This window comes from Ammospiza nelsoni, chromosome 6, assembly GCF_027579445.1.
Source record: "Ammospiza nelsoni isolate bAmmNel1 chromosome 6, bAmmNel1.pri, whole genome shotgun sequence".
NCBI classification, from domain to species: Eukaryota; Metazoa; Chordata; class Aves; order Passeriformes; family Passerellidae; genus Ammospiza; species Ammospiza nelsoni.
This window is the reverse complement of record NC_080638.1, coordinates 55,045,587-55,070,078: the sequence shown is the minus strand read 5'-3', so window position 1 is coordinate 55,070,078 and position 24,492 is coordinate 55,045,587. Positions and strand designations below refer to the sequence as shown.

General features: G+C 37.1%; 1 protein-coding gene across 1 annotated transcript in view; it reads right to left on the bottom strand.

Annotated features, from left to right (window-relative positions):
* Positions 1-24,492, bottom strand: part of TDRD9 (tudor domain containing 9) — a 52,467-nt gene that overhangs the window by 21,081 nt on the left and 6,894 nt on the right. The window contains exons 3-18 of the mRNA XM_059475303.1: positions 23,954-24,175; positions 21,854-21,976; positions 19,459-19,539; positions 16,438-16,602; positions 11,636-11,739; positions 10,809-10,867; positions 7,877-7,928; positions 7,638-7,722; positions 6,851-6,908; positions 6,195-6,299; positions 4,407-4,504; positions 3,913-4,044; positions 3,147-3,309; positions 3,001-3,064; positions 2,469-2,532; positions 960-1,004 (exon numbers count right to left, since the gene is read on the bottom strand). Of these exons, the coding sequence (XP_059331286.1) occupies positions 960-1,004; positions 2,469-2,532; positions 3,001-3,064; positions 3,147-3,309; positions 3,913-4,044; positions 4,407-4,504; positions 6,195-6,299; positions 6,851-6,908; positions 7,638-7,722; positions 7,877-7,928; positions 10,809-10,867; positions 11,636-11,739; positions 16,438-16,602; positions 19,459-19,539; positions 21,854-21,976; positions 23,954-24,175 (1,620 nt within the window). The remainder of the gene's footprint in view (positions 1-959; positions 1,005-2,468; positions 2,533-3,000; positions 3,065-3,146; positions 3,310-3,912; positions 4,045-4,406; positions 4,505-6,194; positions 6,300-6,850; positions 6,909-7,637; positions 7,723-7,876; positions 7,929-10,808; positions 10,868-11,635; positions 11,740-16,437; positions 16,603-19,458; positions 19,540-21,853; positions 21,977-23,953; positions 24,176-24,492) is intronic.

The window sequence follows — 24,492 nt, the reverse complement described above, 5'->3', positions numbered from 1 at the left end:
TCCTGGTACAACTTGAGGACTGTTTTCTCTGCTTCTATCACTTGGGAGAAGGGGCCAACCCCCAACTCAACATAACCTCTTTTCAGGCAGCTGTAGAGCAATAAAGTCTCCCCTGAGCCCCCTTTCTTCAGAGTAAAACCTTCCAATTCCCTCAACAGCTCCTCACCCTGGAGGTTTGTGCTCCAGACCCTTCACAGCCCCACTGCCCTTCTCTGGACCTGCTGCAGCACCTCAATGTCCTCCAGTATTCTCTACACAGGACTCAACGTGTGGCCTTCACCAGTGCCAAGCACATGGGGGGAAAAAATCATTGCCCTGGTCCTGCTGGCCACATGACTGCTGATACAAGCCAGGATGCCACTGGATTTCCTGGCAATCTGGGAACACTTAAACTCAGAACTCCTTTCTTTGCATGCACATCTTTATCAGACATTCTGGCTACTTGTAACTCAGTGTATGTTATGCACTGGTGATCATAAAAGATATTACACTCTGGAAGAACAAGGGAAATAAAAAAGGTTTTATCTTGTACACACAAAAAAAGGACTAGGGGCATGCTACTGGTTTTTGTGACTGATGCACTTAAACATCTTCCATCTTTCAGGGTTTTCTGAGGGCACAGAAATCTGTATTTAAAAAAACAGAGATACTTATGCATAATAGAAGTATTTCTTTCAACTACAGCTCAATTTCCCTTTTTAGGTTGGATTTCAAACCCTCTGGCCACTGTTGATACATCTGTGGAAGGAGCTAACATAGAGGATTGTCTTCAAGTAACTCTGCACTGGATTCAAATGCTCATTTTCTCTCAAAGCCTAGCCTATTTACGCATTAAAAAAATCATAATTATTATAAATAAACACTGCTAGAAAAACTTCTTTTCATATTTACTATGAAAAAAATACTCCAGCACTTAAGTCACCAACCTATAATAGAGAAGAAGAAAAAGTTTAACTAACCTTGGGATTTCTCAGCTTCCCTTTTTCTTTGCAGGCCTGCCATGCCTAAGGAAAAAATGGTGCAGTATTCAGATACAAAATGTAATGCTTTAGTAATAATTACTACAAATATTAATGTGACATTTAAAATGATAAACTTTTTTTATTCATACCAACACTGAAGGTAATTTTTTAACAACAGGCTGTCCACCTGGCTTCATGAGAGGAAATGGATGGAGTGTTAAAGCACATGCAACCACAAATTATTAGAACAACTGTATGCTGTAATTTGACACTTTAAAAAAGCAGATTACTTTCAAAACCGTTTCTTATTCTCCTGGCTTTGGGACAAAAACAATGAAATGACTGATTCAGGTAAGTTCTGATGCAAATGCCTCCCAGAAAACAGGGCTGGAAGAAAAATTAAAATACCCAGCATATTAATGAAAATTACTTCATTATTAGGCAGCTTATGACAGATGCCTGCAGAATACATTTCTATTTTGACAGCAAGTCACCTCATAATACAATAATCCAGTTTACTGGGGACACAAAATACATGCAAGGTTGAGCAGCCAGACTGCATTTCCCTACCTTGACAGAAAAGAAGGAATCTAATCTGAACCAAGGAGTCTGGAAACAAACTTTCCTGAACCTACCTGTTCTTTTCTGATACTCAACCATTCAAAACAAAGCTTTCACATCACTCACACACAGAGATATTTCACTGGAAGCTCTGTCTGAATGTCCCTGTTTATTCTCCAGGATAACATACTGTTTTACAGAAACAGCATATTCAGATGCACAGGTGATAATTACCAGGTGACACAAGGGAAATGTGTAACAGGATTTAGGGAATTCTTAAAACATTATTTTTGAGCCTCAGGATTAGTGGATACATGTGCCATACACGCCCATGTATGCTTCAAAAAATTCTAACAGCAGAGTAGAAAAAATCCAAGTCAGTGTTGACCAAAGGGCAACATGCTCAAAAAAAGGAGAATAAATTAAATCAGCAGCTGAAGATTTTGGACTCTCCAGAAGATTAAAAAACACACCAGAGCTTGCATTGTAGAAAATGTTGGAATTTGAATAGCAAGATCTTCTAGCAGAAGCTGTTGCTGGGCTTTATCAGCTCTGCCTCTAACTGGATGAACTGACCCCTGTCCATGGTACTGAGCCACCAAACAGCCAAGACTACCAAAAAATAACATTTGCACAAAACCATCCCAAAGCCAAAGCTAAGAAGTTTGGAGAAAGGTCACCAAACTCATTCTGTATTAGAATTTACCAGTCCAAACTGTCCTTGGTTAAAAACTATCTACAAACATCACCATATCTCTGGCATTTCATTTTTGGCTGTTAGAGAAGAGACAATTGAAACTTTACACAGTTGGAACAAGACTGCAAAAAATATCAATATGATGTTTTTAAGAACTGCTAAGTAAAAATGCTGCAGTGATCCTACAAAAGTGAGAACCTTTGGTCTATCAGATTTCACTGTAATCTAAACTGGAACAAAAGACTTACCCTAAATGCATTCAGAATTGCAATACAGTCACTCCTACTATTCCCAGCAAAAAACATTTTTTTCCTGTCAACATAAACAAAAACTATTAGCAACAATATGTTTTTCAAATATTGCATGTATTACACAGCTGAGTAACATCCTCCATGTCTTTAATAAACATGATCAATACACTGATTGTAATTACTTGTTCTTATTCACACATCCTCACTGAAGGAGATGCTCTGTATGAGCAGGATAATAATAAGTAATTGTCCTTGCTATTTAAAGAATCATTTTAATAGACACTGCAACATGAAAAAGGCAAAGCTGAAGAACCAGGCCTTGTGCTCAGCAGATGGTGAGTTAGGCTCTGTGATTTATGTTCCCACATAAATAGATTCCAGTATCAGCTACTCAGACAAGCTTCTTTTTGCACTTCTTAGCATTTTAACAGAAAATCAGACTCATGAGACGGAAAATTATATTGGGAAATCAACTCTGCCCTAAGCTGTCAAACGTAGTTAGAAAGTGATGAAACATCTGGGGCACTACCTGTATGCATCAACATGCTTTTTGAAAGGTACTGCAAAAAAATTCCGCGAAGAGAGCGCTGCAGCTACAACAAAAACAAATCAAAATTAAAACCTGCAAATCATCTGGTTCTAGAGAAATGTTCTCACATGTTTTCTTTCAGTTACCTATAATAAGGCATTCCTCTAAGCAACCAAAGACATGCCCCAGGACTATCAATTTTCCAAGATGCAGGTCCAGTGGCAACTGTGTCAGCACCGTTCCTAAGAAAGTCAGCTCACCATCATGCAGATCATCTTCTGTTTGCACAGAGGTTGTAAGTGCTCCAAGCTAGAAAAATTAAAATGTATTCACTTGTAAAAGCTGACTAAGTACACCTAAGACAATTTTTAAAGCCTGGCAATTTTGAAACCAAAGCTGCTACATATACTGGATATAAAAGCAAGCTACAAATAATGCAAATATTTATTTCTTATGCACTTTGGGAAAAAAAACTTTAATGCAATGAAGATTTTCCTTAATTTTTTTAATTGAAAATCAAAATTATTATCCTTCTTGTACAGGTGAGAGGGGTATCTTCAGACTGACCTCTATAAATCATATGTTTATGAGTCTGATTTTTTACTTATTTATAAACAATATCGCTTACAAAGGGTTTTTTGGCTATTTCTCTGTTCTTTCTCACCATAGATGCTAGTCCTCAAAGAGTATCATTACTCCCTGATGAAATTACAATTGTGTTTTAAAGATGTAGCTACAGAAATTATGCTAAAAGGATGGAAACCCAACAAGAGACCAAGGCATGAAAGACTCTCTAGACACAATTCATATCTGAGGCTCCAGTTAAGACTGCTATACCTTAAATACAAAGGAAACCACTTCTGCAGTACATTCCTATTACCCTGATTTTAACAACTTTAAAAGGAAGCCTACCTCTTTCAGCTGAAGTATTGTACGTTCAATGTCACCCACACTGGGTGGAGAGAGAGCTGTGGCCAGCAAGGCTTTTGGTTCCCCCATATCAAGCTTCTTTAATTTTAAGACTGTAGATCCTAATGGACAATGCTGAAGGGAAGACAAGATTATTGTTACTCTCCTCTTATGGCAAGTGTGACAAAGTGTTTTATATGAAGTAGTAAGTTTACAATTTAGCAAAATCTGCAGTTAATTGTGTACAAAAAGAGTTTGTTTTCTTTTGAGTGGATTACTTATTTCTAATCCACATCAATTTTACTGCTATAATTTATCTCCTTCTATAAGGAAACTATGTGGAATGATCTTTGTGAAATAGTTATCAAGCTGAATTCTAGTCATTGCTATTAGTTATTAATAACTATTCCAATCATCTTCAGAGAAAGTAAAGCAAAGTTTCTCTGCTATGACTACAGGAATTAAAGAAAACCTAATCCTCAACCCAAAAGCCTTACCAGCATCTCAGGTTCTGACTTCTCTGGAATACAGTCTGCCCAGAAGTCCTTGCATATGAGCCTGTAACAGTAGCCTTTGGAAACACGTCCAGCACGACCTTCACATGAAAAAACAAATCACCAATTTGTAAATTGCACAAGTTTTTTCCAAAGCCATCCATCTACAAAGCCTCTGGGCAGCTGAGCAGCACACGACAGCTGATGCTGCAGGCTGAGCAGTCTCTGCTCTCTTGCAGCAGACAGGCCCAGAGGACACAGAAGGGTAGGACAAAAAAATTTTGCTTTCATAGGAGCAGTAACTAACAAAAGAATTACATAACTATTTCACTCAAATACCTCTTTCACATAACTGCCCTCAAATCAACAGCCATTTTTCTCAGTTGAACAGGCATTTCCTATTTGACTCTACAGCTAGAAAATCATCTTCAATATAAACAACTTTTAAGCTCCAATGATAAACAGCAAAATGTCTTTATGATCTACTATTTACAGAAAAACACAATGACTCAGAACTCTATCTTCACAAATCCTAACACCATTCACTTCAAACAACTGAAGGGTACTCCTCTCTGTGGGACACTCCACCAGTGTCCCACAGAGCGGGACTCATTTTTCAGGCCACATTTTTAAGTCACATGCACAAGCCCAAGTCTTCTACACAGAATGCTACTTCTCCTGGTTGTTGTGACCTTGGCTGACCTGGAACCAAATGGAAATAAACCTGTATACTGGGGTTCACAGTGAGGCCTTGGAAGGGTATGGCTATTGTGGTGGCTTCTGTAAGAAGCTGCTGGAAACTTCCATATATCTGACATTGCAAGGGTGTAAGGAAGAAGCAGCAGCAGAGAGAATCTGAGGTGAACCAACCACAATCCCCAATTTCCATCACTGGGTACCACTAGGGCAGAGAAGGCAGAGAAACTGGGAGTGAGTCCAAGCCTGGGAAGAAGTGGAGGGAAGCTGTTTAAGATTTGGCTTTATATCTCATTAGCCAAGACTGATTTGTTTGGAAATAAAATGAAACTAATTTCCCCAAGCTGAGTCTGTTTTGCCTGTGATGCTAATTGCTAAGTGATCTACCTGTCTCCATCTCAAACCCTGAGCCTCCTGTCATCATTTTTCTTCATGTCCAATTGAGGAGAGGGGATAGAGCAGCTTTGGTGGGCATCTGGCACCCAGCTGTAATTGTAAAGACCTCATAAAACTTAAAAATTACAGTATTTTTAGATCTGAAGATATCACTGCTATTAATTTATTTAGTATTATTTCTGACTGAAACTTAAAAAGATTTTGATATTTAAGACGACTATCTTACTAGAAGAGACAATATGGAATCTTATTTATCCTTGTGCTATAAACATTGGTGTAAACTAGAAACACTGCTGTGGATTTTCCAAGTCATTAATAGTGACATACACACATGAAAGTTCTTTTTACTGCTGCACCTCACAAGCAGTTCATAAATACCTAGCAGTACATATCCCCCCTTTACAAAAATGGTGATAAAAAAATTGCTATTAAATCCCAAAGAATCCATGGTCTGTGAATTTTAATACTCTTCAGTAAGATACAAAACACTCCTCTGCAAATATACTTGAGGGAAAAAAAAAATCATTCACACAGAGTTGTTTAATCCCATTTTTATACCCTGACATGGTAAAGACTTACCAAGTATTAATGGCCAAAATAATCTGTTCTTTTTACTATTAATACAAGAAAAAGCCAACAAAGAATTGTTCATGAAGGTCAGCTTCTAAAATTCCTTTGCATTACCTATTGTCATCTTACCTTTTCTTTGATTACAGTTTGTCTTGGATGCCCAGCAAAGCCTCAAATTTTGGTAATTAGTTTCCTTATCGCAAAACAGAATTTTAGTCAAGCAGAAATCTATCACTGCAAATAAAAAAAAACTTCCTCATGGCAGTAGAAATACACAAGAATAATCTGTATTATCAGAAAAGTCTGAATAACTTGAATAGCAATAAAAAGAACAACAGATTTATAAACAATCAGACCCAAGATATTCTGAATACTAAACAAATTGCTAACAGATCTTACTACAAAAATAATAAATCACTGTAGATGACAATCATTAAAAGGCAATCATTTCTGCATTTAGAAACCCTGTATGAAAAATTGCTTAAACTGATGCAATTATTTCAAAACCTAGTCAGAATGTGATTAAAAACCTTAACTTGTGACATGAGGTCTGGCTCTGCTTGTTGCTGCACTTAAAATTACCCCTTAGTGAAGACTTAAACCAACCTCCCACTCAGTAGCTCTATATGTTCATGTATTCAGATTTCTCTGTTGTGAATGAAATAATTCAACATGCCAACAGCAGTGCTTTGAACAGTGAAATATCCTGGAGACCAAACCAAGTACAAGTATGGAAAGTATTACAAACACAGTGTATAGAAAATTAGAGGATTTAGACAACTTACCATACTTAACATCAGGAACTGTTACAGAGCTCTCAGCTACATTGGTAGCTAGAATAACCTGAGTTTTGAAGCAAAAAAAATGAGCAAGGAATGCATAAACAAAAAATTACTTGCATTAATGTTTCTACATGAAAAATCTAAGTTGCTATGAAGAAACATAAATGTAATGGCAACACAGCATTTCTGCTCCGCGCAGTAAAAAAAGCAATACCATGGAAGGACAACACAAACCCCTTGTATTTTCTTGTTCTGAGCTGAAAAAAGCATAATGATGTAGTGTGGCATTAGGACAGTGTAGAGGAAGAATGACAATATTTCCTTGTGCCTTTGCTATAAGGAATCATCACACTATTGGCAGCAACACACTCTCAGTAACAGCAGTTGGAGAAAACCAAGGCAGCAGTGACAATGTGGGGCACAAGGCGGGACACTCTCCCATACTGGGGCACTGCTTTGCTGTTCAGTGCCACCAGCAGCCCCTCCTGTTGGGCAGGTGCAGGAATCAACATGCACAAACCATTCTGAAGGATAAAAACAGCAGTAGGCAATAGTTTAAGGGTAACTTCCTCAAGTTATTGCACCTCTCTTGAGGTCTGCACACCAGTTAAAACAAAAGCTCAGTAAGAAAGGCCATCAGTTTACACACTGAAAAACTGAAGTGCTTTGTCCTCATAAAATGCTTTGAGTTAGAACAGCTAATATTACTTAAATACATTATTGTTTGCTATTACTACTCTAGCAGAAAGTTTCACATGCTTTTAAAAAGTCATGATTAAAAAATATTTACTTTTCTGTAGCCAGGAACCGTAGCTGAAAATACTTTACTTTGTTCCTCCAATGTTGCACATGCATGAAGTGGGTACACTTGCCACCTAAAAAAAATATATTTGTGAAATATTTACTGATGCAAGAATATTAAAGTTTATTACACTTCTGTGCTAAACCCTGTTATGCACTTGAAACTCATACAGCTGAAAAACTCATATTCAGGTTTAACTGAATTGAAACAAATGTGGTCTAACTTACCTTTGATATTTATCTGAGAGGCATGAGTGCATGTATCTTATTTCACCTAAACCTAGGGAAAAAGTAATCATGAGTTCAATTTTTCATTTAGTCATGAGGAACAATTCAAAAACATCAACTATTAACTGCCTGTCATTATTACCTCTTTTTTACCATATAATAAAATGTTAGAAGAATTAAACAGCAAATATAATGATAAATCTCTGAAAACCAGTGAGTCAATTTTTGAAGAACCATCTGGCATTAATTTAACACGTAATAAAGATATAAAGGTCATTTGACAACATTCCATTATTAGTCCTTGTTTCAGCTTCTTACAACTGACAACACATGCTGAATATCTGTCTAGTTTAGGCTAAAATTGTGTATTTCAGTCAAAACAAGCTCTTTCAAAGAGTAGAGCCAAGGATAAAAAAAAAAAAAAAAGAAGAAAAAAAGCCATTTCTGTCTTAGCTATCTCACCTTTGGCCATTACAGTGCCCATCTTTTGGGGCATTAATTTCACATCAGCCAGGGGAAATCTTACGACTAAGGGATTTTTTCTATTTTCCTGAATACCTCCACAGATATAAATCTTTCTGAGAAGCTTAGTTTATTTCTTATTGAGACTTCAATTCCAAATGTCCCATTTTCAAAAACCTGTCCCACAGTGGATTTCCATGGAGGTTGTTTTTACAAATAAAAACAACTAAAAAAGTTTGATTTGTGTTTGGCAGAGAAGACTCTGCATCATCACTGTTACAGTAATTATTAATCAGTCTAGTAATTACTGACTAGACACAGCAGGCAGTATCTGCTGACCAGTTTCAGAAGTGACAAAGGTGTCAGAATGAAATGAGAGCCAGTAACACAATCTATCTGGCAAACATACAAGGATAGTAAGGAGAGCAGGGCATGGAGAAGTGCAGAAGAAAATATGGAACAGAAAAAATGAGATCAACACCAGCAGAACAGATAAAATTAGATCATTTGGAACATATTCATGCATGTATGTTAAGAAGATTACTCTACATTTTAACATGGCATCACCTGTTACCTAGAGAGGGGCAAGTTGTGGAATCAAAGGAGAGGTGAGTACTGAAGAATACTTACCTAAACAGAATCAGACTTGGTAGCATTACCAAAAAAATTAAGCAGTGAACAAGACAGGCAATTACAAGGGAAAACATGGCATCCTACTTGAGACAGCTGCAGCTCCTTTTGGAATCAGATTCTGCCCCATCAATGAGTTCCACAAAGTCAGTGGGCAAAAATCACTCAACAGCATCCTCAGCACAGCATTGCTCTTTCTGGCTGCTGCTGCACACTCAACTTCACAGGTCAGTGGGAGTGTTATTTTTAAGGTTCAAAATGCTATGCAATCATTAGCACTCAAAAAAAAAAAAATGAAGCATCTCAAATCAACATCCTAAATGTGGATGTTAAATGTGTAAAAATAACCCAGAGCTCTGTCTCAGCTGCTGTGCTGTAAAGTGAGGGCTCACCTCCCCTTTTCTCCAGTTCTGTATAAACATTTGTGAGGAAAATTTCAAGGGGTGTGGGGTGTTTGCTAATCCTGTGTTCTGGATCAGTCTTGAGTATCCAGTTTAAAAACAAGGTTAAAGACTGAGCAAATAAAACACAAACCTGAGTGTACCAGCTTAATACCGCATGGGCGTTCACAAATCTACCGAATGTATTTAAACAAAATAAAAAAAAAAAAGCCCCCCCCAAAAAAAAAAAAACCAAAAAAAAAAAAAAAAAAAAAAAACCAAAAAAAACCCACAAAAAAAACAAACAAACAAACAAAAAAACAAAACAAACAAACAAACAAAAAAAACAAACAAAAAACCACACCAGACAAACACCAATATCAAGAGGCCAGAGGCAACAGACATGGTCTCCCTACTTTATTAATCACAAACTGGAATGGGTGTTACACTGACACAATGAAGTAGTTCCTTCTAGACATTAATTTTATAGTGAAGGTAATTCCAAGAAAGGCAGCTCTAATGCCTTTTAGCTAGTGGGGAACACTCCAAGGAAAGCTGCTCTGCAAGTGCAGTGCATCTTTCAGCTGGTGAGCTGGGCCTCCAGCCCCTGCCCTGGCATGCCTATTCCTAAGCTCAACACAGCAGGGAGATGACATTCATGAACATTTTACAGAATTAGAAAGTCCAGGTGGGGACAGACTCCACTGTGTCCAAGGAACAGCTGCCCTGGACTTCAATGTGACTTTCCACTTGAACACAACCAAATCTTTTCCAAGTCTTCAACTAACATGCTGAATGTTAGTTCAGCTCATGTAGTAAAACAATAGTTGAAACCACCAGGTAACAGATTTATGATGTTCAGGAAATCTACTCTGCAGGTCAGTTACACTGCCTCTAAAATCCAGCACTGATTAAAGTGAGTTTAAATAAAGAATGGCAGTCAAAACCAAAGCCTACAATAATTTCTGTGCAAGACAACTGAGGTTTTGCTCTCTACAGAAGACTACATCTATAGCCAGTTTTATGATCAATAACCTCTACATCTTCATGTGTACTTTTGAGCACGACAAGCACACCAACCACGTACATGGAAAGAAAAACAGGAATTTGAGCCTTTACAACAATTTAAATGAAGACCACACTATATGCAGATAAGAAAACACCTCTAAAAGAGTCCTAGGAGCTTCATCCAATAATTAATAACTGCACTAAAAAATTTAGCAACTGCATTTCTGTAGTTTAACTACAGAATTAATTTTATTATTTTTAAAATACATAACATCTTCATTTTTGACTCACAGCTTTTCCAATTATTGCCACAATTAAACCAGTTTCCAAGAAAAAATGCCCAAAGAGACCTCATTTAAGTATGTGTTTAATAAATCCCTGGAAGAAGTGCCAGCAGGGAGCTCATTAGATGAAAAATAACAAAAAAGAAAGTTATTAAGACATAGACTCACCTGGTAAAAACACGAGCACGCTGCCACGTTCCAATGTGCCACTGAAATTCTTTTTCTCCCTAACAAGAAAACACAGGTTCATTAGTTTTACAGTCTCAATCTACCTCATTACCCCAAGTTATTTTATTCTGGAAGAACAAGCAGAAGTGCACACTTTTTGTAGCATGAATTATTTAAACTTCCTGAAGAAATGAGATTCCAACCATTATTTTCAACTATGTTTTCTGAAAAATGCAAGATATAAACAGTAGAACCAAAGCAATAAATTTAGTGGTTTTCTCCAAAACTATGACAAGACAAACTTTCTCATTCTGCAGTGAAAATAATCAGAATTAGGTTACTTAACACACAGTGATAGACAAAGTGGTAGAAGTAACTTTATTACATCTTCAGATACTCAACATCAATTTACAAAACACAGCAGAAAAATCCATTATTTACTTATTTCACATGACATTGAGGCACTAAACAGCCAGTGAAAATTAATGCCTAGCTTTTATCCTTTTTTCCCCATAAAATTATGCATATTTTTGTTACACTATAAAGCAGTAGCATTTATATTTATATAATTCTTGATCTAAGTACTCCTCAGCTCTGGTCTACAGTAAAGAATTTATTTTCCATATGACATGGCTGCCCTGAATAGTCACTCATGCTTCAGGGCATGAAGTGCACTTTAGGAACACTGGGTACAAATCAGACAAATATGTAAAATATTGGGCAAGTAAAAATTAAGTTTCTACTAATAACTACGGACTCTGCTGCTGCTTAATTAGCTTCTCATTTCCCCAAGAGCCACTGATTCCAGATCTTGAACTGCATCTTACCCATGGCTCCTCTTTTCCAGCTCATCAAATGACTGAATCAGAGCCACTGCCACTTGATACATTTTCTGTTCGATCACTGGCTGCCCAAGGCTCTGAAGATGAAACTGGAGAAGGAGGTAATGAGGTTAACACAGTGTAACTGGCTACAAGGCTGTAGTTCACACATGTATTTCAATTTCTCAAGTGCTTGCAATTCAAACTGATCCAGTACAGAAGAAGTAACTTCACCTGATGTACTCATTACCTTCTGAACAGATGTTTTTCTTCAAGTATCCTACAATTTTAATGCTGAAGAAATACTTGTGATATTTACCTACTTAAGCACCAACCCACCCTCCATTCATTTGCAGAACATGCCCCTTATCCTAAAGTGTCAGGCACATGGGAACTGACCAGAACTCTTGGGAGCAGGACGACAGGGAGGAATTTGTGTAGGGAAGGCAGAGTGCTTCTCACAGCTGCTATCACACAGATCTCTCTACCTGCCTGCACATAAACCACGTAACTCTTTCTCCTTTAAATTGTTGTTTCATTTAGTGGGTTTTGGTCACACCCTGTCAAAGAATTACTGTTCTGTTGTACTCAACAAAGCCATGGTGTCTACGTTGTTTTCCAGCATTCTGTACAAACTCAAGGCTTTAGTATTTAAGAACACACACCATCAAGTCTTCAGAGCAAAGACAGTAACTAAATCACTTTTCAGTTTTATGCTTAATGAACTACACTGTCACCGACATCTTTTCATAAAAAACCTTTTTTGGGATTTTTCCTCTTCTGGGAAGCTGAGGCCCCAGAAAGAGAACGTAAACAATAATTATCTGCTGCTGTGGAATGCAGCAGGTGCATCTGTGATTGGTCTTCTGTGAGTGTTTGGATTTAGTGACCACTCACAGGAGAGCTTTCTTGCTTTCTGCCTGGACACAGAACTTTGTGATTCTATTCCTATCCTATTCTTAGCTTAGCAGCTTCTGAATTTTTCTCTCTATTCCTATTAGTATAGTCATAATGTATTATATATCAAATTAATAAATCCAGACTTCTGATCATGAAGCAAGATGCTCGTCTATCTCTCTCACCCTGAGGAACCCTTGCAAAGCCATGCAACACTAGACCTGCTATGAAAAAGGTCTATATAGCATTACATGTTTTCCTCTTGTAGGGAAAATGGCTTTTGATAACTGCTCACCTTTCATTCTCAGAGTTTCCCCTCACTCTAGTGCAAACTCTTTACTGAACCAAGTGTTTCAGTGAGCTAAAATCACAGATCACTTAACTATCTAAACTATTAAAATGAAATTAGTAATTTTTCTACCACTTTCCCATTGTAAAGGAGCTCATGCCAATCACAAAAGCACAGCTCCTAGCACCAATCTGGAAACACTGATTTACATCAGCATTTGCCACTGCAACCTCAGTCCTCAGCTTGACTAAACCAGGAGAAACCTGAAAAATACTTGACTGTTTTCTTCAAAGTAATTTTTGCCATAATATATGTGAAAAATCTAAGCAAGTTATCTCTTCTGGGCTGCTCCAACATAAGATTTTTTGGTTTATATTATTCCTGCTTAACTAACTGTCAAATTTGTCTTTTCAATTTTGCTGCTGACTGTACCTTTAGCATTCTCTAACAGGACAAGGCTTCCACATCACTCCCAGTAAAAGGTAATAATGTGACAAACAGCAAATCCAAACCCCAGTCAGACCTGACTGAAATAATACAACACAATCAGAACAGCTTTGGACAGCAGCTCACTACCTTCCACCAGGACTCTGACTCTATTCCATGGACACGAAGGAGTTTTTACCTTTGCAAGCCAAAAATGGGCTGCATTTTTGCATTTTCCTTCCTTTCTTAAATTTGCATTTCATATCTCTACCACTATCCAGAACAAAAGGCAAATATTTATACATCCAGCTTGAAAATTGCCTATAGATAGAGTCTTCATGCATTTTTCATGAAACCTGTGTTTCAATGATTCCTTGGGCCTTAGAGGTCACTGGTATGAACAAAGTCATTATTCCGTTAAAAATCCAGAACAATGTGTTTACCAAGCTCATTATGCCACAAGAAAAATAAACTAGTTTTTTGTAAGCCCATGCTCACAAACTGAGCAGCACACCTATAAGTGACCCAGTATATGGGCAAGGGCAAGCCAGTGCTACACTGAAAAATGTTTCTCCCTTTTTTTTATTCTTTCCTACAAATGAAGTAATTCAAGTAGAAAGCTTTGTCTTTGATTCAGCTAGATGTCTGTCTAGCCACAGCAGAGGGTTGAACGAAAACACACATACAGAAAAAAAAAAAAAGACTGGCATTTTTGGTCATCTTCCAAATCACAACAGCATCAATGAACAGACAAATTATTCAAGTCAAAACTACTCCTAAAAATTTATTTTCAAGCACAGTTTTAAAACACTATCACATGCAGAAATGAGTGATGTATTAAAGCCAAGAGGTCTGCAGGATTCATGGAAGAATTCTACATCTCTACAGTAACATCCAATTATTCTAAGATTTTTTGAGAAGGGATGAAGATTCACATCTCACAGCCAAGAGACAACTGCAAACAACTAAACTGATTTTGACTGAGATGCTTTAGGAAATGATTGAAGATTTATGCAATGTAGTTTTACAGTTACTAATTTTAAAATCAAAAGTAAACTTAGAAAAATTCTGTTTATCTAAAGAGCAATGACTGCATTTACTCTTAACTGCTGTGTTCCTTTATGTAAATTTTACAGGCTTTTATAGGTGAAAATAAACCATCAAGAATTAAAGCCTGAAGCCTGTACCTCAGGCAGTTATCTAATTGATTTAGATTTTAGCATGATGCAAGATGTGCCTCAGCCTCCATATGGCAGCATTAACTCATTAACTGTCTTAATACTCACATTCTACTTTTCATTTTATTAGGATGTTACACGAACCATCTTAGACCTTCCACATTTTAATTTTTTAATTGTAACTAGTATTCAGAGAAAATCTTCACACACAGCACCATAAGAAACTAGATCCAGACCAAGAATCAGTGCTTTAGAATTCAATTTCATCCTTTTTTTATATAGATATTAAAAAAAAGAAAATCAAGAGCACTTATGTGCTTCTATTGTTGCCCTAAGCCACAAGAAACATCTTGGACAAACATACTCTCCTCATCTTGCTGAAAAACAGAATGGCTATAGATAGGACAACACAAGATACAGAATCAGATGAAAACTTTAAATAAAAAACACAGAAAAAATAAAAAAGTATAAAAAGGGCTAAGCACTGAAGGCAGTTCCTTTGTTCATGACCTCTGAGGTGAAAGGTGTGCAAGCTGACATTCAGCTCCAAGTGCAGATATGACAAATCAAATTTGACTGAAGGAGACTTCTTACTCAATTTCCCGGATATCTTTTTGTTGTCATCATCAAAAACCTTTTACAAAGCCCATGTATTACATAATCTCCTCCCTATTATCTGACTGTGATACTAACGTATAAATGCTGACGGGCCAACTGCTATAAGCAGCTGAGTTTGTTCCTTTGTTTGCATTAGAACTTCTATGGTTGAAGCCTTTGATTTTACCTTGCCTCTGTTGAAGCATAACCAATGCCAATATGTACACATACTGCTTATATGTACAGCATAAGCAATTAATTTTCTTCTGGGCTTCCTATTTTATTTCACTATTTTATCTTCTGTAGAACTGATGGATGAAAGCTAAATAATAATAGTGTGTTCCCCCCTCTGGTGCTTTTTAAGTGCATGCCCCATCTCCTTCACTGTAATAACATTCTAATAGTGTCTTGCATCAAAACTGACCAATAATTACACCCACATCCCAGTTATTTTTAGACTGGGTATCATAATACAGCCTGAGTGCATTTGTTGTACTCTGCTTTAACCTGTTTATTTTGCCTTGAACCATAATATTGAAAGAGCTCACTCAAGTGAATTCCTGCCCAGCTGTTTTTCAAATGTAAAAGAAACTCCTATTATAAAACCACAGAAAACAAATCACACATTTACATTCATTCCTTCATTATCTGATGTCTACAGAGATACCTGCTATAATGTCAGAAACTCTAAAAACAAAATATAAAAATTACATTCTGTGCAGTTTATAAACTAGATTGATAAAGCAAACAAATCTTCAGCCAGCACCTACTCTCGTTAAGCATCAGAGAAGGACTTCTCCAGCACAGCCCTCCAGGGATCTGAGAGGTATCAGTGATTTTAACATGTTTTCATTACTCAAAATTACACATTTGCCACGGTGGCTTACATGGTTACAACAGAAAAAGGTTCAAAATTACTGCATAACATCTCTGGCACTATTAAAAAAAAAAAAAAAAAAAAAAGAAAAGCAACAGGACAGAAAAATAGGAAAGTCTCAGCTTATAGAGAAGCCAACTTGATAATATCCAAGTTCTAATCAAAAATGATTGCTTTCTCTTCATTTCATTGCACTTTGTGCTTTTGATACACAACAACAATATGAACCAACCCAGGAAATATTCCCTGATTTTGTCAGCTATATTCAAACAGATCTCTAAATCTATTTATGTTACTTTCCACACACACTTTCACACTGTTCATTTTGAATGCAACTATCAAACAAAATGCCTCATCCCACTGAAACGTTTCTGTTTCATGAAATAAACTAGTCTGCTCTTAAGAAGACTCCTGTTTTATCATCATCTATTCTTACCTAGAATTGTAATATAAAAGTGGCTATATGTCATTTTATTACACAGTTTTCAATTGATTATTCCAATTTCTTATTATGTCAAAAGAAATTAAATTATATTTACAATACCTGTATATCAAAAATGTCCTTCAAATCATCAAGATAATATTCTTCAACTGCAAAAGGTCTGCCTTCCACCTTAAATATGCAGACTGGATTCAAGCCATAATGAACTGGAAGTGCAAAGTAATCAGCTAGTTCTTTAGAGTTGATGGAAGCAGACATCAATATTATCTGTTAAAAAATTTATAGCAGAAAATTAAATGCAAGATTAATAAAAGCATTAATTTTAACACAAATTGTCTTGTTACATGGAACTCTCCATTTCCTCCTCATGTTAAATGATCTAATTCTGGTTACTACAGATATGTAACCTAAGGATATTAAAGACAATCAAATTAAATGCTTAAGATACCTTAATGAGCACATGGAGAGAGGCAAGCACCTGTAAGAGAATGGCTCAGGCTAGAATGCCTAGGGCAGACAACGTGGTGAAAATTCAACCAAAACCACACAGTACCCTTGATAAAGATCTCACCACCACCCAAACCAGAAATGCTGTAAAACACAAAAGCATCCCTCCCTTACAAAATGACAGGAAGGTAAACTAATGAAGATTGCATTGTACAACTGTGCTCAGGCACAAGGAACACATGGAAAGGGCAGGCTAAACCGTGAAGTTTTCCAACATGATCCTCAAAGGAGAAATTTGAAATGACATAATTCTGCAAATATATGAAATCTGTCCCACTACAGCATGGACTGCCTCATAGCTCCACAGATAGTGACTCACCTATGTCAGGGCAATAGGCTAAATGTAACCTTCTCTGAAGGCTATCCAAACAAAATCCAATCTAAGGCTGCAGTTAGAGGCAAGGAATATTAAACTATCCCTTCCAGACAACTTTTGTAATCTGGACTCTAATCTGTGTGGAATCCTTCCAAAGTGGAAAGAAGTGACAGATTCTTTACAGAGTGCCTGAAGGGTCACATAACTGAACCAAAAGTTTGATGTAACTCCTGAAGCAAAAATTCCACAAGCACGAATCACCAACGTGGCAGATGAACACATCAGAACAGATGGTAATCAAAGCTCAAGACCAAGCAGTCCAAAACCACTTGTACAACACAGATATGTCCAAAGACCCACTAGATGATACCAAGAACTGTTACTAGTAACTGTGGAAACTGCACTGTTTGGTTTGACCTAATAGAGCCACTCTCAGTCTCAGGTTTCTTTCAAAATCCTATCCCAGCAAGATCAAGCTCAGAACAATCCAACTTCTGCTCTGTGATCTAAAAATAATAATCTGCAGCAGCCACCTGCCAGAAAATCCAGCATCATTTACACTGGTTACTTCAGCAGGTAGATCTTGTCCTCAGTACACCAGAATCACTCAACTAACTCCTGTCAGTTGATGCAATGTTGAATTACCTGCTGCTTCTGAGGTTTGCAAATTCCAAACCAGGGAACAAACAGCTCACATGCATTTCATACCACCCTGAGTTAAAAATGTTTTATTTCCTCTCTTAAATAGGGCTCCTTGCACCCTTTTGTTTCATGAATCCAGGGAGATGGGAAGACAACCTTACATTTTCTAAATGAATTGGCCACATCAAAGCTCCCTCGCTTTACAGTTTTTTCAGAAGGGGATGAAAAGGAATGAAGTAGGAGACAATGGGCTTAGTATATAAATTCAAACTGAATAGCCCATTCCACTCTGCTCAAGGCCAGCAAGTGAGATCAAGAGTTCTCCCTTCTTCAACATAAAAAAAATTCAAAGGGACAGCCCTCCACTCTCTCAAATATAGGTCTCTCTCAGATTTGTACAATATTAAAAAACTGTCATCTGCAGAAACAACTGCAGAGAATGATATAAAGGGGATAAAATTTTTCAGTGACAATTTCAAGAGACTGAAATGGAACTATAGAGAAAAATGAAAAAGTTGTCAGGAACCTCTTAAAGAAAAATATTTTCTAACAGAAAAGATGACAGGGCCTGTAGGGATTCCTTCCATTGAAACCAATCCAATAATCAGAATAAAGGGCAAACTTCTCACAAACTCAGTTTGATCAAATTATAGCTCTTCTCTGTAGGCAGAGCCAAGTGATAAAAATGGCTGAATAGTTTCACATAACTGTCTCTAAATCTAAAGACAAGAACTTTCTCTAAAATCTAAATCAGCATGAAAATGGATAAAAAGTGAAAGATGTGAAGTGCACAGCCATGTCCTATGCCAAATGAAAGGGCCCTTTCAGTGACAGCATGTTTGGAAGACCTAAAGACCAAGTTTGAATCAATGTGATGGACTGCACAAAAGAACACATCATTCCTTCCAATGGCAACAAAACCAGCCAACCTAGACTTTATTTTGCACAGAAAAAAATCACATTAAACTATTATCTCAAAGCACTTAAGAGACATGCAGTCTCACAAAGTATCTGTAGTCCCAAACAGATGCACAGCAAGATACTGAGTTAGCCTAACTCCCATCACTTTTTCTTCATTTCTAACATTTCAGGAGTTCATTAGTTTGAGACCCCAAAGACCAAATATGTCAGGCTAAATGTCTGTGAACTCTGCTTTAGTACAAAGCAGAATTGATCAACATGCAGAGAACAACCTCAGCCAAATTTTACTACCAGTTCTGCCCAGAAATTACAGTACAGCACTTCTGATCTTTTGCTATTTCTTCAGATAAGTTGTCCCACTTAAGCAAAAAGGCTTTTTGTATTGCCAGGAGTTAATGCTACCATTTTAACCAAGAAAAAGCACTGCCCTCAATATCCAATATGCAATTCTAGTCAAATATCCTTCGTGCATTTTTAGCCTTAAGCAGGCTTTAGAAATTAATGCATTTTAACATGAGGGGGAAAAAAAAAAAGAAGTGTCTCAGAACACATTACAGCAGCCAGGAAAAGAATGCCCCTTAGCTTGCTTACTTATGAGGAGTGGCAAACTAAAAAATATTTTGGTAAAAAGTAATAACATATCAATTTGTGGTGAATTCTTTAAAATAGGGCCTTCATAGATAAAAGATGTGCAAAAATTTTCTGGCAAGAAAAAGGAGAATTCAGTTTGAACCCACCTTCACATTCTGTGAATTTGTACACAACAGTTTACGGGTCACCAAGAGCAAGAAATCAATTTCTTCTGTACGCTCGTGCACCTGGAAGACATTATCCACAATTTAATTTCCATTAATTCATCCTCTGCCTTTTGACGATCTCTTACTTTCCTACTCAATTTTATGCTTTATTTTTGTAACTTGGAATAACAATACATTTTCATACAAGAAAGCACACACCTTTTGAGCCTAGGCATGCTAAGAATACTTTAAAATCTCAACAAAAGTCTTCAGATGACTACAGAACCCTTTGTGAAAATCATGTCACTCTAAAGTCAAGAAAATCTAGAAAAAATGACTAAAAAAAAAAAATCAATCTTGAGCTCTAACCACTGGTTGTACTAGAGCTGACAGTCACAGAAGTCTGTGATGCTGATGCTGGGTAAATTAATTATACTGTTAAGATCCCAAGTGATCCAGGGACTGTTTTGGTTTGTCTGAAAACTAAGCAAAATAGACAGATGTGCCTCATTCCCAATGGCTCCCAGCTGTGATCCAATACACAGCTGCTTTCTAAAACATTCATTTACACCCAATTCTTTATATATCCTAGCACCCAAGCCTTCTGCCTGCTCCTTACAGTTCAGTAAACACTTCTTTCCAACATTATCCATGATGACCATATCCCTTTCTTGAATTACAATTTAAATATTTTAAGTGCAGCAGCTTTTTCTGGAGTTCAGCCTTCACAAGTCAACATTCATGTCCTGGAGGCTAATTAGCATATTCTAATATAATGTAAACCTAAGACATATTCAATGCTGTCCCATAACAAAAACTAATTTAGCTAAGGTAGTTTTCAGGCTGACAGTAAGATCCTGCTGAGAGAACCAAGACTTTTGGTCCTAGTGTGTTTAAGTATGGTCCTAAATGTCTGCAGTACACTGAGAGGGGTGAGACCTGCAATTAAAAATATTGTGGAGAACATTCAGTTTTTAAAAACAGTGATTGTGGACTCAAGATCCCAATCTCTGTAGTAGGTGTGGAGGAAAAGGTGACATATGAGCAGCAGGAGGGACCAGAACCCTGGCTGGGGAAGAAAACAACACACACAGTCTTGACAGAGGGATGCTGCTGAAAGAAGGGGTACAAACCAGTAACATCAGTTCAAATTACAGCACCCAAGAAAACAAACTTTGAAAAACCTCTGCCATTCTCCTCTCTAAGGGGCCAGAAAACTTTATTCATTCATTTTCATAATGAATAAATCTTAAAACTAAAGGAACATAACACTTTATGCGTGCACCTTCTATGTTTCAGCTTTTGAATCTACATTTAACCTGAATTTCCTTACTAAAAGAAATATTATGGTTTTCAACACTCTGCTAATACACTGGAGTACTCAAATCTTTTCCATGAAGGCATTGATACAATTCCTTAGGCTCTGGGGTTTTTTGTTCTTTTTCTGTTTGTACAAGGAAAATTTAATACTTCATTCAAAAATGTAATCACTGGCTCAATCTTTTCCAGGTTTCCAGTGCACCATCTCAGGTACAGTCATGACAGCCTTGTTACTGTAATAGTATAATGGTACACTAACTATTGTCTCCCTGATCCTCAAATATCCAAGAATTAAAGTAGCTCTCAGCTACACTGCCAGTCACAGGATAAAAATTAAGAACGGTACTTATAAAAAATACAAGCTAGAACAAAACACATACACACAAAAAAATACCCAAAACCAACCAATCAACCCCTCAAAAACCCCAAACCCCTCAAAAACCCCAAACCACTAAGTTCTCTTCTGTATACCTACATCCCAAGATGTTGTACATCCTACATGAGATTTACATTCATGATTTGTGACAGTACAATTTCATATCTGATTATGATTAAAAGTCAAATATTGCTTTCCATATAAAAGAAGCATATACACATGTAAAAATATACAAATTACAGGTGTATTGTCTTTAGCTTCTTAGTGAAGTGACAGCAACAATAATGAATCCTCATGAGTGAACTGTACCCACAACCAGGAGTCAGAACTTTCACAGAGATATTTTTCAGGACATCCCTGAAGAATAAAGACATTTTAATATCCCAGTGAGTAAAAAGTAGCTGCCTTCTCCTGACAGTCCTAGCTGGACAGGTTCTTGAATTCCACAGGACTGGTTTCAAAAAACATTTCAAGGCACCTACATTAAAAATTATGGACTCCCAAAAACCCTCCCCACACCTTCAATTCCAAACATGGTGCTCAAAGGAATGCAGACAAGCCTATTTCAGCAAGTGTTACCTTAGAAAACTTATATAAAATACTTTTAAAAGCAGATGTCTGCATTTCTCTTTTCTTGCGTGGTAAGAGAAAAAAGAGGTTTTATTATTATGAAAATTAAACTTACTCCCAGCAACTTACTTCATCAATGAAAATGTGTGTGAACTGAGTTAGGCTCCTGGCAGAAACAATTTTCTGAAGAAGAACTCCAGTTGTCATATACAGCAACCTCGTCTCCTTTGTTGAAACGTTCTCTAAACTTAACTAACAAGAGTAAGAAAAATACACACTAGCTGAAAACATATTTATTGTAGTTACAGAAGCATGCACATGAAAGAACTCCAAAATCAAACACAGTGTAAAGTCATCAAAATTATTTACTCCCACTTGAACAAGTCTCCATACAAAAGTGTTCTTACCAGAATCAATTAACTGTTTTTTCTTTGGGAGAAGTTTCCAAAAATTTTAAAACTCTGAAATTTTATGAAGTAACAAAATTCCTTGCTGGGACTTTAGACTGAGAATTCTTCAAAGACTTCTAAAGGTACATGCATACGCCATCCTTTCCATTGATATAAAGAGCAAGAAAAAGATTTTGCCAAAATGTAGTTTGCTTACCAGATGGGAAAGGAAAGAGGTTTAAGTTATCACCAAGACCAGGCAACACACTCCTGAGAGAAAGGTTCTACAACCCAATATGAAACAGCTTTTTGATTTCTAACATACTTGTGGTACCTTTAGCTATCTCAGGGGTAACCTGCCCAGGCAGGCAGAGCTGTGAGCACCATGTGCAGCTTTGGATCAGCCCAGAGCAGACACAAGTGCACTCCACCATTTCCCTCTGCTTCTGCCCAGCTCACACAAGTACTGGTGAGACAAGCACAGCACATCCACATACACTGTCCTGAAGACAGTCTGGAAGCACAGTACTATTTTAAGTCTTTTAGACTCAGTAGTCTAATGAATCAATTTACCAATTTAATAATGAATTACTGTAAAGTATCAAAAATCACAAAGGCTTTACATATAAATTACTTTAAAAAAAACAACATACGTAACTTGGGTTTTGCTGGGATAGAGGTATTTTCTTCTTAGTAGCTGGTACAGTGCTGTGTTTTGGGGATTTAGTATGAGAATAATGTTGGTAACACAAGTGTTTTGGTTACTGCTGTCATGTTTATGATGTGGCGCAGAAGAAAACAGACATGGGGAAAAAAACCAGAAAACAGATGAAGCAGAAGCCTGACATGTAAGAGCTCATGTTATGAGCCGCACTGTCACTCAGTTAAAAATCAAACCCCTTCAGACCTGAAAATTGTACAAAATTAGATTAGGGGTAACAAAGAACACCTAACACAAATAGCATATTAGGAAGCAATCTGAAGCTGCAGATCTATGAAGAAACAGAAACCTTTAAATGCACGCTAGCAAACATACACATATTACTCTAAGTGCAAGAAAGAAACAACAAGAAACAGAAGGAAGCAGAGAAGAAGAGCTCAGCAAATATTGCTCTGAACAAAGCATTCCAGAAGCAGAGAATTCTCCATGAACTGTCCCACTCAACAGCAGTGTGAACCCCCTGGCTGAGGAACCAGAGCAGCTCATGCAGACAGAGCTGTGGCCAACCCAGCAATGAAACCACCATCACTGCAGCTCAGTGTGGCTGCTGACAAGGAGCTGATCACAGCACCAGGACCTGTGCCAAAAGAGGAATGTGGCATCAAGTTTAAACAGAGGGACAGAAGTGGGCTTGAAGGTGAGCAGAACAAAGCAAAAGGAAGAGACTAATTTAAGAGGAAAAACTAGTTTGAGTTTTTCACTTGTTAAAAAAGAACAACAGATTGTTTACAGAAAAACCTGGTCATAAACGCACTGAAGTGCTGACAGAGACAAGTAAATGTAGTAAAGTCAAACAGATAGTAAATTACTTAAGGAGTTGAGAGGGAAAATGACATAACATAGTTCTCCTGCAACAATTTCAGTGATTAATAATGTAGACATGTCTGATGCAGGCACCTATTTTCTGTTGAAGTCCCACCACGATTTACAGTTGTTCAAATGTACAAGTTGATTTAAGTACAATCATTTAGCAGGAGACAGATAAAAAAACAGCAATTCCACTTCAAAAGCAGATTCTCTAACATTTCTTCAGTACGTTAGATATGTTTAAAAGTAACCAAAAAAGAATATAGAGTACTTTTTAATGCATTTTTAAATACAATTTGGATTTCCTCATACCTGGTATCCTACAAATCCCCCAAGTGTCCATGATCTTTCCTTGCTAATCCACCTGGCAAGGCTGCTGGCGCTGATTTTGCGAGGCTGGGTAACAGCAATGTTGCAGGGCATAGACCGGGTCATGCAATAATCCAAAATGTACTGGGGAATCTGGGTGCTCTTTCCACTGCCAGTCGCTCCTTCCACAATCACAACTGAATTGTTTTGTATGAGAGACACAATCTGAAACAATTTTTCAAGAAAACTTGTAAGTATATGAGTTTTAAAAGATATAAAGAACTCAAACATATAAAAATTCAAAACAGGTTTCAAACAGATCTGAAATATCAACAGCTTCCAAGCCACAAAGCAAGTTTCTTCAGCACACTGTGCCATCTTTTCTATCAGAGATAACTGGAATACTACAGTGCATTAGAAGATGACAGAAAAGAAGATGGGCACACAGCCTTGTACATATTTTACATGAATACCTATAAAGTGTAACAGCAACGTTTCTTCCTCTAAGAAGTTTTATGCAATGGTTTTGTAAAAAAACCCAG